The 14,967-nt window shown below is 42.1% G+C and overlaps 1 protein-coding gene across 1 annotated transcript in view; it reads right to left on the bottom strand.

Moving 5' to 3' along the window:
- Positions 1-14,967, bottom strand: part of MSH3 (mutS homolog 3) — a 484,945-nt gene that overhangs the window by 441,295 nt on the left and 28,683 nt on the right. The window contains exons 5-6 of the mRNA XM_030193332.1: positions 4,817-4,933; positions 2,336-2,453 (exon numbers count right to left, since the gene is read on the bottom strand). Of these exons, the coding sequence (XP_030049192.1) occupies positions 2,336-2,453; positions 4,817-4,933 (235 nt within the window). The remainder of the gene's footprint in view (positions 1-2,335; positions 2,454-4,816; positions 4,934-14,967) is intronic.

The raw sequence follows: 14,967 nt of genomic DNA, 5'->3' as shown, positions 1-14,967 counted from the left end.
CATTCCCCTTAGCATTTGTTTTCTGCAGTCCTACCCTCGGCCTTTCATCCGTGAACACAGAGCAGAAATAATTGTTAAGTAGTTCAGCTTTATCCTTATCTTCCACATATTCCATTTCCTCAGCTTTCAGCATCACAATGCTACTATGGCACTTCCTCATGTCAGTTACATACCTGAAAAAGGTCTTATCCCCGGATTTTACTGTATTAGCTATCTTTTCTTCCATTTGCCTCTTCGCTTTCCTGACAGCTTTTCCAGCTTCGCTTATCCAGATGAAGACTTTCTGAGTCATCTTATAACCTGTGAAGGCTAACCTCCTTTCCCTTATCTTTTCAGCTACTACGTTCGAGAACCAGTGCAGCCTTCTTTTCCTCTTACTTTTATGTAATTTTCTAAAGGTTAGTGGTCTTTAATATAGCTCCTTTCAATCTTGTCCATTGCTGTTGTACTTCCTTCAGCTGTTCCCATCCTACTAACTGTTCCTTGAGAAATTCCCCCATCTCGGCAAAGTCAGTTCTTTTGAAATTCAATCTCAAATGAGCCCTCTCCCCTGTTTTAATATTGAACCACACCATTCGATGATCACTAGATGCCAAATGGTCTCCCACCTTGACAGTCTCCCCATTTGCAAGCATCAGGTCCAGAATAGCTCCATCCTGCGTCGGTTCCGTTACCCACTGATGAAACAATTCTTCCTGTAAGGAATCCAAGATCTCTTTGCTTCTAGATGACCCTGCAGCAGGGACATCCCAATCAACATCCAGCATACTGAAGTCACCTATCAGTAGTACTTCCCCTTTCCTATCTATCTTGTGGATGTCTTCAATTAAGTCTCTGTCCATTTCCTCTGACTGTGAGTGTGACCTGTATATTACTCCGATATAGATACGTTTTTCTTTCCCTCTTTCCAGTTTAACCTACAGCACTTCTCCCGTACCCCAGATGTCTTGCAGCTCTGTAATATCATTCTTAGCATATAATGCCACTCCGCCACCCTTTTTCCTAATCTGTCCTTCCTGAATAAATTATAGCCAGGTATAGCAATAATCCAGTCATGGTTCTCCATGAACCACATCTCCGTGACTGCCACTAAAACCAAGTCTGCTTGCATCATTGTAGCCTCTAGATCTAGAAGTTTATTTCCCATACTACGGGCATTGGTATACAAGGTTCTCCAGATGTTACTCTTTTTTTCCTCTTCTAAAGGGGCATTTTATGTCCTATCTTCCTGAGAGTTATTTATGGCTTTGTTGCCTTTTTTACCCATCCCCATCAATTTTAGTTTAAAGTCCTCTTTAGTACTTTAGCCAGTCTGTTGCTGAAGACACTCTGTCCCTTCCTTGATAGATGGACACCATCACCGCTCAGTAGCTCTTGGAAAATCATCCCATCCCATGGTCTATGAAATCAAAGAACTCTTGTCGGCACCATCCACGCAGCCATGCATTTATCTCCAGGATGCGAGCTTCTCTAATTCGGCCTTTACCTTCAACAGGGAGGATAGATGAGAACACCTCCTGCGCACCTAGGTGCTTCACCCTCTGACCCAAAGCCATGAAGTCTGGTATGATATGTGTGACCTGAATAGATCTGGGAGTAAAAAATATATACACATACATTTTTCCAAAACACATTTATTAAGGTTTTTTTCATTTGATTTTGGCTTTTTATGTCCAATATTTTTTTATGGGCATTTTGTTTTCCTTTTATGAGGAGTGTCACTGTTTCACATTGACCAAACCAGTTCAGTGATTTGCTCCTCTCAATTTGTTGGATTCATGAGCAGTGTTTTTACTTTATGTAATATGTTTATAATGACAACTGTTTTCTGTTTTGGGTTTTTTTTTTAATCAATATATATGTTTGTAATGGCTAATTTTTCATAGTTGTGTAATTTTTGCTTTTAAATATTTACACAAGTTTTTGCATGAAAATGGAATGTCACTTCTTAATTTAATTGAATGTCATTTTTTAATTTAGTCTATTAAATTTTAGCCATACATTTTTGTATTTTTTCCTTTAATCCTGATGGAATAACCTTTAAAAAACAATTTGGATAATTTTCTAAATGAAATGTCCATAAGCCATTTCTAGGATAAGCAACATATCCTAGAAATGGACGTCTCAGCATTTACTGCCAGCTGATTTTTTACCACTAGCTAAAAACGTTAGCGCAGCTTTGTAAAAGGCCCCCTTTATACATGTTAACTTGCTTTGAACTTTGGTGGAGCGTGTCATCAAGTTATAAACAAACTATTTAGCCTCTCTCTGTTCTACAGTTGTGAAGTACATGAGCTACTGCTAAATGAAAAGCTGGATGTTACATTAAGGATATCTTCTCCAATAAGTGTGGATTTGGTGTAGAGAGCAGTCAGTTGTCGAGTAAATAATGAGCCTTTGTTTTCTCCAACAGCCTTCAGTGCTGTGGTCTCCATCTGTTTTACAACTCCAACCTGCAACGTAAAGCAACCATGAGCTCCCAAGAGATGGTAAATAAACATCTTCCATCAAAATTAACATTTGAAGACAGCCAAGGCTAACCAATGAACATGTTCCCACTTCTTGAACATTTCTTTAGTACCCACTGGATTTAAGAGGTCATCCTTCCAACTGGATACAACATTGCCTAGAAACAACTAAGTACATAAAACGGCAAAAAGTGAAAAGAAAAAAAAAACGGGACTAAAATTAAGCACCTAATGTCATTCTGTCCAACACATCTACCCATCCGTCCCACTACAAGTCATTAATGAATATGCATGAACAATTTGCATACTCTGCCTCCATTATATGTAAATCCCTTTCATGCATATTCATTGTGGCTATCCTGAAAACCTTACTGGCATGGGGTACTCCAGGATCAGACTTGGGAAACACTCCCCTAGATCACCAAGGTATCCTTCATGTAAGCCCAAGGAGGGAAGGAGCGGATGTGTTCCCATCACCGCTCACGTTAGTGTTAATTTTAATTAACGTTAACATTATCACATTAATCGCAAGTGTTAACGATGATCAATCAACAGCAATAATTTATACAATCATAAGGCTGGACCAAGAATGTAAGAGTGATTGCTTTAAAATGTATATTGGGATCATGGATAGAGAGTTCAGCCCCTTCCTTTTGGGAACAGAAAAATACAGTGCATGCATTAATTCTACTGGAAAGTCAGAGTGTCAAATATTCTAACAGAAAGAAAAAACAATTTTTACAAGTTTGGAAACATATTTAATCTTTATCCCTGAGAGCGAGAAGTTTGGTGGTTAATTCAATCGGGAGATAATGTATAATGTTATGCGAGTATGTTCTGTGGCCTGGTTCTGTAGGTTGGGGGAGGGGGAAGGGGGTTGGGAGGAGAAGACTATGTAATATACATCATAATAATGCCTCAAGACATTACCTCACGTACTCCACTTCCCCGTACTCTCTCCCACTCAACAATCTACCCACAGATAAAAACTCTCTACCCATCACTCTCTTGCTACTATTCGACCACCGTAGTAATTCCCCAACGACATATCCTATAGTTTCTACGCCCCAAAGTGACCGATATAACTCTGTCTTCCTTAACTATTCACAATGTAACCATAATCGTAATGTAACAAACTGTATTTCCATTATTTACAATGTATTGTAAGCCACACTGAGCCCGCAAATAGGTGGGAAAATGTGGGATACAAATGCAACTAAATAAATAAATAAACTGTTCTACTGATCACTGTGCACATATTATAGAGGGAACTATAAAAATCCAGGTCCCTTCTAAATTATAGTGTTTAAGTACATAAGTACATAAGTAATGCCACACTGGGAAAAGACCAAGGGTCCATCAAGCCCAGCATCCTGTCCACGACAGCGGCCAATCCAGGCCAAGGGCACCTGGCAAGCTTCCCAACGTACAAACATTCTATATATGTTATTCCCGGAATTGTGGATTTTTCCCAAGTCCATTTAGTAGTGGTTTATGGACTTGTCCTTTAGGAAACCGTCCAACCCCTTTTTAAACTCTGCTAAGCTAACCGCCTTCACAACTTTCTCCGGCAACGAATTCCAGAGTTTAATTATACGTTGGGTAAAGAAAAATTTTCTCCGATTTGTTTTAAATTTACTACACTGTAGTTTCATCGTATGCCCCCTAGTCCTAGTATTTTTGGAAAGCGTGAACAGATGCTTCACATCCACTTGTTCCACTCCACTCATTATTTTATATACCTCTATCATGTCTCACCTCAGCCGTCTCTTCTCCAAGCTGAATAGCCCTAACCTCCTTAATCTTTCTTCATAGGGAAGTCGTCCCATCCCCGCTACCATTTTAGTCGCCCTTCGCTGCACCTTTTCCAATTCTACTATATCTTTCTTGAGATGCGGCAACCAGAATTGAACACAATACTCAAGGTGCGGTCGCACCATGGAGCAATACAACGTCTTATGTGACTATGAGGGTCTCAGCTTCAGTGCTTTTGGCTCTCAAGAACTATTGATAATGCGATCTTGGTGTCACGATTTGAGAGAGGGAGGGGAAAGGCAGGTTTTAAAGGAATGCATTAAGAACTCTTCTGATAGTGCTTGCCACTAGCATACTTGGGATTTCAGGATGGAGGGTTGGGATGGGGTTTACTGTTGCATTATAATATTGGTTTGTTTGGTGTTTCTTTGGACCTGCAACAACGTTGTTCTTAAGTTTTTTGAAAATAAAATAGAAAGATTTAAACGTAAGGCATGACCACTTACATTTATGTAGGGATAATACAATCTTTACATAAAGCTACTAAGCAGAACAGAATGCAATTAAAAGAATGAGACAAAATACACACTAACCTTGTATCCTTTGGCTACAAGTCGGCGTACATGTACATATAGCCTGTGGGTCGGTATACTAGCCGTCATGAAGTTGTGATCCAAGTGACAGTAAATGCTGAGCTCTCGGGCTGCAATCTGCATAAGAAAAGCACATAAAGTACTGTACTGAGGCCCAGATGCATCAATCAAACATTAAAAAAAACTAAAACGTAAAAGTCCTAACGAATTTTAAAAAACGTAGAATGCAACAAAAAAACAAGTCGCACACGTTCGGTGCAGTATTGAAAAGTACAATGAATTAAACATTCGTAATCCCCGTCGGTAATCGGCCCCTAAAGCATGCGCAGAGCAGCCAAGCATTATGCTGGCTGCTCTGCGCATGCCACAAATGTCAAAACAAAACAAAAAAACCCACAACACAAACACGTGGCTCCCCGCTTCCCCCTGCACTAAAAGAAAATAAAACAAAAATCGAAATAGATCGGGAGGGGGCAAGGGCGCTTGTCAGGAGCGTCCTGTATGACGGCCTTGCCCCCCCCCCCCCCGGCTGCTCCCCGCTTCCCCCTGCACGAAAAATCGAAATTTTAGCAGCCCCGGTCCCCCTCCCTTCCTGTTCCTTTCTCTCTTCTCTGCCAAAGCTCCGCCTCCTGTCATCCTCTGCCCCCATGCCCCGCCCCGCCCCCGCCACCCCCCCTGAGGTCGTCGCCGCCACTCTCCCCCTCCACCGGGACCCCCCTCCGCATTACCGGGCCCGCGCAGTGCCTCTCACCTCTGCATGAAGGCGCTGCACGGGCAGGAAGATCTGTTTGTCGCCGAGTCTTCATGACGTCTCTCCTTCCCTGACCTGGGCCCGCCCCCGTCTGACATAAGTAACCTACGTAGTTATTTACGTCAGAAGGGGGCGGGCCTAGGCCAGGGAAGGAGAGACGTCATAAAGACTCGGCGACAAACAGATCTTCTTCCTGCCCGTGCAGCGCCTTCAGACAGAGGTGAGAGGCGCTGCGCAGGCCCGGTAATGCGGAGGGGGGGGTCCCGGTGGAGGGGGGAGCGGCGGCGGCGACGACCTCAGGGGGGGTGGCGGGGGCGGAGGATGACGGGAGGCGGAGCTTTGGCAGAGAAGAGAGAAAGGAACAGGAAGGGAGGGGGACCGGGGCTGCTAAAATTTTGATTTTTCGTGCAGGGGGAAGCGGTGGGAAGCGGGGAGCAGCGGGGGGGGGGGGAGAGGGGCAAGGCCGTCCATACAGGACGCTCCTGACGAGCGCCCTTTCCCAATCCTATTTCGATTTTAGTTTTTAGTTTTCTATGGATGCAGGGGGAAGCCTAGGAAGTACTGCAGTAGCGTTTTTATTTAATCTCACTTTTACATAGTAACATAGTAGATGACGGCAGAAAAAGACCTGCATGGTCCATCCAGTCTGCCCAACAAGATAAACTCATATGCGCTATTTTTTGTGTATACCTTACCTTGATTTGTACCTGTCCTTTTCAGGGCACAGACCGTATAAGTCTGCCCAGCACCATTCCCACCTCCCAACTACCAGTCCCGCCTCCCACCACCGGCTCTGGCACAGACCGTATAAGTCTGCCCAGCACATGCCAGCTTGGATTTGTATGCTGCAGGGGGGAGCGGGGAGTAGCGGCGTGTCTAACAGCTCAGGCCTTAAGGACAGCTCTGACCACACGTAAAATATATCCCGATAAATGATTCAGTGCAATCGTCGGTATGGTTAGTGCATCCCGAATCGTCCACATTACAATGGTAGTTACTCGTTTGTATTCCGTTTTCGTTAGCTGCTAGTGTCGTCGGATAAAGGCCTTTAATGCATGCTACGGTTTAAAATTTCCTCGTTAAAAGGTCGTTAAAGTTTTGTGCATCTGGGCCTAAGTCAGACCAGTGATACGTCTAAGCCCATTATACTGTCTCTGACAGTGGCCAACTGAATTACTTGGAAGTATCCTGCATATCTTCATGGGATAATCCCTTCACCGTTGTTCATCCCCAGACATAAAAGGTGGGAATCTGCCTAGTTAAGAATTGTTAATGGAACTGTCCTTGAGAACTTGTCCAAACCTTGAAGCCCAGCTATTCTACTAACTTTGACCACTCTGACAACAGCTTAAATGTTCACTGACTGAAAAATGCTTTCTTAAATTTATTTTTAAACTACTACTATTTAGTTTGATGGAATGTAACTTCACTTGCTGAAATGCAATTATCGCCAACCCATAGAATATAGAACTATTAGGTCCATCCAGCCCACTTTATTTCACTCCTAGTGCTATGCTAGTGTTGACTTGATACCACTTTCGGACGAAGGAAGGAACCGTGCACAGGGAGACCCCTGCCTCCAAAAAGCAGAAAAAGGGACCCCGACAAGAGAGAGCCTGAAGCTCCAAAACCCTATGTGCTGATGCAACAGCCATAAAGAATGCTGTCTTTAGTGTGAGATCTTTCAAATAGGCCTTCCAAAATGGCTCAAAAAGAGGCTTCTGAACAGCCTGAAGAACTAAATTAAGGTTCCACTCTGGACACAGCAAACGAAAGGGAGGCCACAAGCATCCTGCTCCCTGCAAGAATCGCATGATATCCAGGTGAGTTGAAAGACATCTTCTGTAGTCAACCCCCGAAACAATCCAAAGCCGCAAACTGAACTTTTAGAGAACCCAACACTGATCCTTTCTGAAGACCTGCCTGGAGAAACACTAGGACGTGTGCAATCTGAGCAGAGAAGGGAGATTCTGCGCTCAGAACATCAGCCCTTTTTATATTAACCTTGAAAGGCACTGAGAAGTCCATAAATAATACTGGATTGTTTTGGGGTGGCAGCGCTTAAGGCTAGCCACAGTGTACTAATTTTCTCTTGTGGTAGCTGGGGGTGGGCAGTGTCCTTGGAACACTGCAAGGGAGGTGGCTGCCCCAGCTCTGGTGGCAGAGATAGAAGACCCCAGAGCTGGATATTTTTCTGTTGCTAAATTTTTGTTTGCAAAGAGTGGAAAGATAGTGTGGGGACTAATATTGCTAAGGCAGCGATACTATTACACAGAAAGTCGAAATACGAAAAGATTAACACCACTAATTGTAATGCTGCACTGGCTACCAATTAAAGCCAGACTGTTCTTTAAAACAAACAGACTAATCTTCACACTGTTTGGAATGGCTCCCAACTACATGCTAGACCTAATTGACTTATCAACAAGAAACACAAACCCAGGAACTAGGAACAACTAATTATTACACCTACCCAACTGTAGCAACATCCTCTACAAATCAATCTACATAGCTGGCTTCAACTACCTAGGGTCAAAATGGTGGAACTCAATCCCCCAAACTATAAGAAGCATCAACAATTACCCCCAATTCAGAAAGGAACTGAAAACATATCTTTTCAAGAAAGCTTACGACTAATCTCATATGCCACTAAGAACTCACCTACACCAAATGTCCCAACCCACCTTAACTCCCTACTAATTTGTAATCCTCGATTCCAATGTCTGTAAGCCACATTGAACCGAAAATTGTTTTTGGATAACTGTGGGATATAAGACTGTTTAAATAAATAAAATAAATAAAGATGCTGTCAGACTGTATAAACCCTTAAGAAGCCGTGTGAGAGACCTGAGTACTGCCAGGTGAAACAGCTCCAGAAAGCTGTGCCTGTGTTTTGTTGTAACATTAATGCACTGCCGGGGCAATAAGAAGCTAAAGGACTGTGTTGATTGAAGGTGCAGCTGGGGAAGGGGCCCACATGGGCGAATTGTTGGATGCCTTGGGTAGGATACTGCAGAGCTAACATCGGTTCATGAGAAGAATGTGTTTTATTATGGAACACTGCAATAAAATTTATGTTCAGCATTGATAAAAGTGACTTCTTCATACTTGTGCCAGGTGAGATTAGGTGGAGCGTGCCATTGGCACCAAGGGGCCCGTCACATGGCTCAGCAATGCAAAACGTAGAAACCTCTGATGGGGCAGCCATATGGGTATATACAAGTGCATCTCATTCAGATAAGACAGCAGCGAGAAAATTTCCTGATTGAACCAAGGCTATAACTGCTCTTAGCATTTCCATGCAAAAGTGGGACATTTGGAGGCAGCGGTTTACAACCTTTGAGATCTAAGACAGCAACAAAGTGCCTTCTTTCTTTGGGACAATGAAGTAGATGGCATATCTGCGCTGTCCCTGTTCAGCCTGGGGAACTGGCGCAATGGCCTGAAGTGCCAGCAAGGAATCTATGGTGGCCTGAACTGCCTTGGTTCCATTTTGACAAGAAGACTTCAAGAAGAGAAGAGCAACCAGGTGGAAGAACTCCAACTAGTAATCTTCTGTAAAAATATCCAGAACCCACTGGTCTGATGTGATTTTGGCCCACACCTCCTGAAGACATCTTCCCAGTGGAGGAAGAGAAGTGCACCAGCCTTGCATCATTGCGAAGCTCAGCAGGCATTGGATCTCTAGCTGATTGAGAGAAGGATTTCTTGTTTGCATGAAAGGAAAACTGGCATGCCTGAAAGCAGGACTTCTGATCATATTGCTAATGACCAGGCCGATACTTCTGCCGTCTCTAAATCAAGATCGAGAGCCCCTTGAAGACAGACGATCCCGAGTCTTTTGGTTTATCCTCCAGCAACCATTGTGACTTAGTTTCCCCCAGTTCTTTCACCATGCTCCTGAGATCTTCTCCAAACAGTCACTTGCCCCAAAAAGGCAGTTTAACTAGACTTGACTGACGCTGCTTCTGCTGCCCAATGCTGCAACAACAGTTGCCAATGTGCTGTGACAGCCAAAGACATACTGCAGGGCCACAACTTGTCATAAATACCATCCACCAAGTAGGCCATTTCCACTTTCACCTGGGTGCTATGGTACCTTTCTTGTGTTGCATACTGCTGAAGCCGATTCACTGTACACTGTCACTTGAAGAACCAAAGAGCCCACTTCAAAGTCTTATTTCAGCAAGCCTACTAGTGTGAAACTGGAAAGCTTGATGAATGTTGTCTGAATGATCCCTAAAGGAGATCATATGACAAGAGGAGGGAATTGTGGTACTGGAAAACTTAGGGTTAATATCTCTAGTTTGAAATAATATTTAAAAAATTGCTCTTAGGTTATATCAGGCAAACTTGCAGCTCTCAGCTTTTTCACTAACCTAGGGGAAGGACAAATCCATGTGAACTGAGCTGTTTATTTGTAGTTGAGGGGCCCTATGGAGACGAGTAAATTTCACAAGGAAAGGTGGTAGGGAAAACTGTTTCCTTTCTAGTTCACATGTTGTATAAGTAATGAGTTAGATAAGAGAAAGAGAACAATTACTAATGTCTTATCGATGGTTGACAAAACATTACCTAAGACATATTTAGTGTCTTGAAACCCATCAGTTTTTAGCTAATAGTCAAAGTCTTTTTTTTCTTGTGTTGTTTTGCCGACCTATTGAACTGAATTTTAGCTGACCCTGTGATGTAAGCTTTTTTATGTCTACATAAACTTGAACACTCCCTATGCCAGGTAAGAAGCTCATGGAAGAAACCAGACTTCTAATTGTTGGTGTTTGATCTTATGTACCTTCTTCTGCCAGGGCAAAAATTCCTCTGAATAAAGGAAACTAACTGACCAATTTGTTTTAAGCAGCTATAAGCAGCTAGAATCCTCAATTTGGTGTACATTGTGGTGATCATTACCTTTCCTGCTGGGAGAAGGCTTTGCATTGAGATTCATCCTGTAGCCATATAAGGTAAGAGCCTTGTTTTTGTTTTGTTCATTTTCTCTAGTGGGGCATTCTCTCAATGTAAATGCTGGCTCCCTGCTGTAAAATACATGATTTAATGAACAAGTCGTTATAGATAAGAAAGGTCATTTTGAATTTCCTTTTTCCAGAGGTATATGTTTGTATGTTTTTATGTATGTATCAGTACCCTGTTCTTAAATTTTGGCTGCAAGTTTTTACGAGAGCTAATTGTTGGTGAGACAAGTATATAAATAGCTTTCCTTTTTTCCCAACCATTCTGTGCTGAAAAGTCGGAGAATTTGTAATATTAATCAACACTGCCATCTTGTGGGCGAAGAGAATATTGCATATATAAAATGGAATTGCTCTCTTTAGTATTTCCCTTCTTTATTTGTTCAAATAGCATTGGTTTTAAACTTAATTTTAGGGAATAAAAGAGAGATCCTATATCTATAAACATATAGGGCTGCTTATGTTTCTTGATTTACAGGACATTTGCAGGAAACAAAAAATTATATAGGGACACTTTTGTTCAAGTGGGGCTCGTTCTGACCGGTTCTCAAACTGGAGAAAGAGAACCAGAACTGAACTCAAAGGATTGGAGTCAGAAAAAAAAATCCCCAGACAAGGTAAATAGTTGCCCAAGTTTTCTGAGATTCCACTCAGCATATTAATTATGGGAAATCAGAAAAGTAAGTCTGAGATCTTACTTTCAGGGCCAGTGGCTTACATGAGCACTAATTAAGGTGTTGAATCATGTAAGTATTTGGATAAATGGAACAGTTTTACTAGAAATAATGCTGCTTTGTGGTAACCACAAGATGGATCTTTTAGATATGAAATATAGGTGAATTTAAGAGAAGTTTTAGAACATAAAAAGATTAAACCATATCAGTGGACCCAGTATTTTAAATAGTATGAGGAATGTTTAAAACGTGATAAAGCACATGCTCTATCAAGTTTGAAAAATACAATGGAGAAAAGGGTTGATGATGTTAAAGGTGAAATGGAAAGGAAATTGACTGAAGTTTAAAATAAAGCTGATTATTTTGAAACAAAAATGTACTTCTTTGTATCCGGTACTTCTTCCCAATGCTCCACCCTCTGATTATCATACAGAGGATAACACATATAGTAGATCTTTTTTTGTCATGTAGAAAAGGGAACAGTGGCAGAAATCCTGATGCATTCTCAAAATTGAAAACATTTGATTCAGGGACCACAAAGAGAAAAAAAAACCATTTGTTTTTCAAGACACAGGGAACAAATTAGACAGTGTCACAAAAGAAAACATGATGCAAAATTTAATAGAGCGGGCTCAGACAATCTATAGAGGCTGGAGCAGAGTTAGAAAGGATATATAATGATCTGTCTCTTTATAAGAAATATAAAGAAAAACCAAAGATACTCATGACACAGAAATAAAAGGTATGCTTGAAGATTTGATGACATGAGCTGTGGTTCTCCCTGATGCCCTGCTCCCACATGTTGCCTCCGTGCACCATGGTCAGGTACACGATGAGAGAAGAGGAATGATTAATAATTTTCCCCAAGATTGGTAAACCCAAATTAGCCAAAATTGCATTAGGCAAATATATGTTACTTGCCTTGTCTGTAAACAGCATAATGTAGGTAAACATGTTGAGACTACTACTACTACTACTTAACATTTCTAGAGCGCTACTAGGGTTACGCAGCGCTGTACAGTTTAACAAAGAAGGACAGTCCCTGCTCGAAGGAGCTTACAATCTAAAGGACGAAATGTCAAGTTGGGGCAGTCAAGATTTCCTGAATAGAGGTGTAGTGGCGACATTGAAGAGGTGGGCTTTGAGCAAGGACACAAGCCTGTACCATTAGGACCTTTTCTGAATTTGCAGATGGGTTTTATCCAGCTCCCCAAATGTCAAGGATTTGAGTATTGTTTAGTAATTGTGTGTTTATTAACAGCATTTCCTTGCCACAAGGCTGATGCAGTTACAGTGGTCAAGAAGCTAATCCAGCATTTTATTCCTTCCTGGGGAGTTCCTATTTGGCTCTCCAGTAATAATGGTATTCTTTTCATTATGCAGGTAGTGCAACAGGTAGTGATAGCTTTGGGTATAAAGCATCAGTTCCACACCCTTTATTACCTCCAGAGTCCAGGAATAGTGGAGAGAACAAATAGAATATAGAAGACAAAGACTGCTAAAATACAGCAGGAAACAGGGTTAAGTTGAGTTCAAAGTTTGCCATTAGCTCTCATGAGATTACAAATTACACCTAATAAGAAGACAAGATTGACACCTCATGAAATAGTATGATGGGCCCTTCACCCTAAGGACCACGGTGCTCCTAAAGCAACACTTTCCCTACTGGCCACAATTTATATCAGGGGCGTGGCTCTGGTGTGACAACCTAATAGTCCACACTTCTTTAAGCCAATTAACACTCTATTATTTCTAGCAACAGGACCAAACTAAAATAAAACAATTTTTGCTTCTTAACCTTAAGGTACTGTAATGGAAGTGCCTTTATAACAGGCTTATCTAAGCCTTTCTAATTAAACACTCAGAGTTCCTCCGTCCCTTTTTCAAACTAACATCTAGATGAGGGCTTCCTAGGTGGGCAAACTAATTAGACATAAGAACATAAGAGTAGCCATACTGGGTCAGACCAATGGTCCATCTAGCCCAGTATCCTGTTTTCCAAACAGTGGCCAAGCCAGGTCACAAGTACCTGGCAGAAACCCAATTAGCAGCAACATTCCATGCTACTAATCCTGGGGCAAGCAGTTGCTTCCCCATGTCTGTCTCAATAGCAGACTATAGATGTTTTCTCCAGGAACTTGTTCAAACCTTTTTTTAAACCCAGATACGTTAATTGCGGTTACCGCATCCTCCGGCAAAGAGTTCCAAAGCTTAACTATTCGTTGAGTGAAAAAATATTTCCCCCTTTTTGTTTTAAAAGTATTTTCATGTAACTTTCTCGAGTGTCCCCTAGTCTTCGTACTTTTGGAGCGAGTAAAAAAATATCAATTTTCTTCTATTCATTCTACACCACTCAGGATCTTGTAGACCTCAATCATATCTCCCCTCATCTGTCTCTTTTCCAAGCTGATCTAGCATTTATTTAATAAATTGGAAATGGAGTAAATGTTGATGGTTCAATATATATAGTAGCAATATTAATTAAGTTCCAAGAACTAACAGTTCCACCACATCTAGGAGATGAATGTTGATTACCTCTCCAGAAATAAATACTTGGGATACTCCCTTGCATATGAGATGAGCAATCAATTAAATTTCTATATCTACTAAAACATCTGCTAGGGCCAGTAAGCACAGGAATATGCCATCCCCTGCAACCTGAGCTGAGAATACTCAAAACACCACAATAAATAACACCAGCAGCAAAAATACAAACAAGCCAATCCATCACAGATATCAGCAGGCTTTGACCCTGAAACTCCTCCCCCTTAGCTCCGATGTAAAGGGAACTGCCAGACGTATAGAAACAAAGCAAGGAAGAAGTGCATAGCTCTAAAACGAATTGGTAAGACAGTCCACAGCACTGGAACAAGTTGGTAAAAAGCAAAGCTTCTTTTCTCAGTTCAAAGTAACACACAAACTCCCATGTTTTACTGAGAAGAAATAAGTGTGGGAGATGATGACATCAGCAGGCTCGGGCCCAGAAACTCCTCCTCCTCAGCTCCGATGTTAAGGGAACTGCCAGCAGTGTAGAAACAAAGCAAGGAAGCAGTGCACAGCTCTAAAACAAATTGGTAAAACAGTCCACAGTACTACCAACATCCAAGCCATGCGGTCTAAGAATTGGAGGATGGGTGTACAAGAGACCCTTCACTCCAGTCTCCATGGATCTTTGGAGGACAATTCCAGAAGTAAAGAGAACCATATCTGCCTTGGCCAGTAAGGAGCAATAAGGATCACGGTTCCCTAGCCTGCTTGAGTCTTCCCACAAGAAGTAAGGAAGGATATGTGTACAGGCGGCCTCCCTCCAATTGAGGAGAAAGGCAACCGACGGTAGTCTGCCATGTGATCTCGCCTGGAGCAGAACTGAGGAATGTTGTTGAGATGAGGTTGAGGCCATTGCTTGCCTTGGGATTGGTAGATTGGAATGTTGCTAATATTTGAGTTTCTGCTAGGTACTTGTGACCTGGATTGGCCACTATTGGGCTAGATGGACCATTGGTCTGATCCAGTATGGCTATTCTTATGTTCTTCTAGCGATCAACCAAGAGGGTGCCCCACTCTTGGAAGATCTCCCCAACAATGATTATGCTGAGAAACCACTCATGCGGTTGCCAGGCTATTGTCTTTCCCCACCAGGTATGTGGCTCTGAGTACCATTCCAAGACTAGAGGCCGAGTACCACATCCAGACTGCTTCCTGACACAAGAGGTACAATCCTGTGCCTCCCTGTTTGTTGACAAAGTACATCACAACCCG

The sequence above is a fragment of the Microcaecilia unicolor genome, chromosome 2 (genome assembly GCF_901765095.1).
Source record: "Microcaecilia unicolor chromosome 2, aMicUni1.1, whole genome shotgun sequence".
NCBI lineage: Eukaryota > Metazoa > Chordata > Amphibia > Gymnophiona > Siphonopidae > Microcaecilia > Microcaecilia unicolor.
The sequence above is the reverse complement of the archived record's forward strand: the minus strand, read 5'-3'. Positions and strand labels throughout refer to the sequence as shown.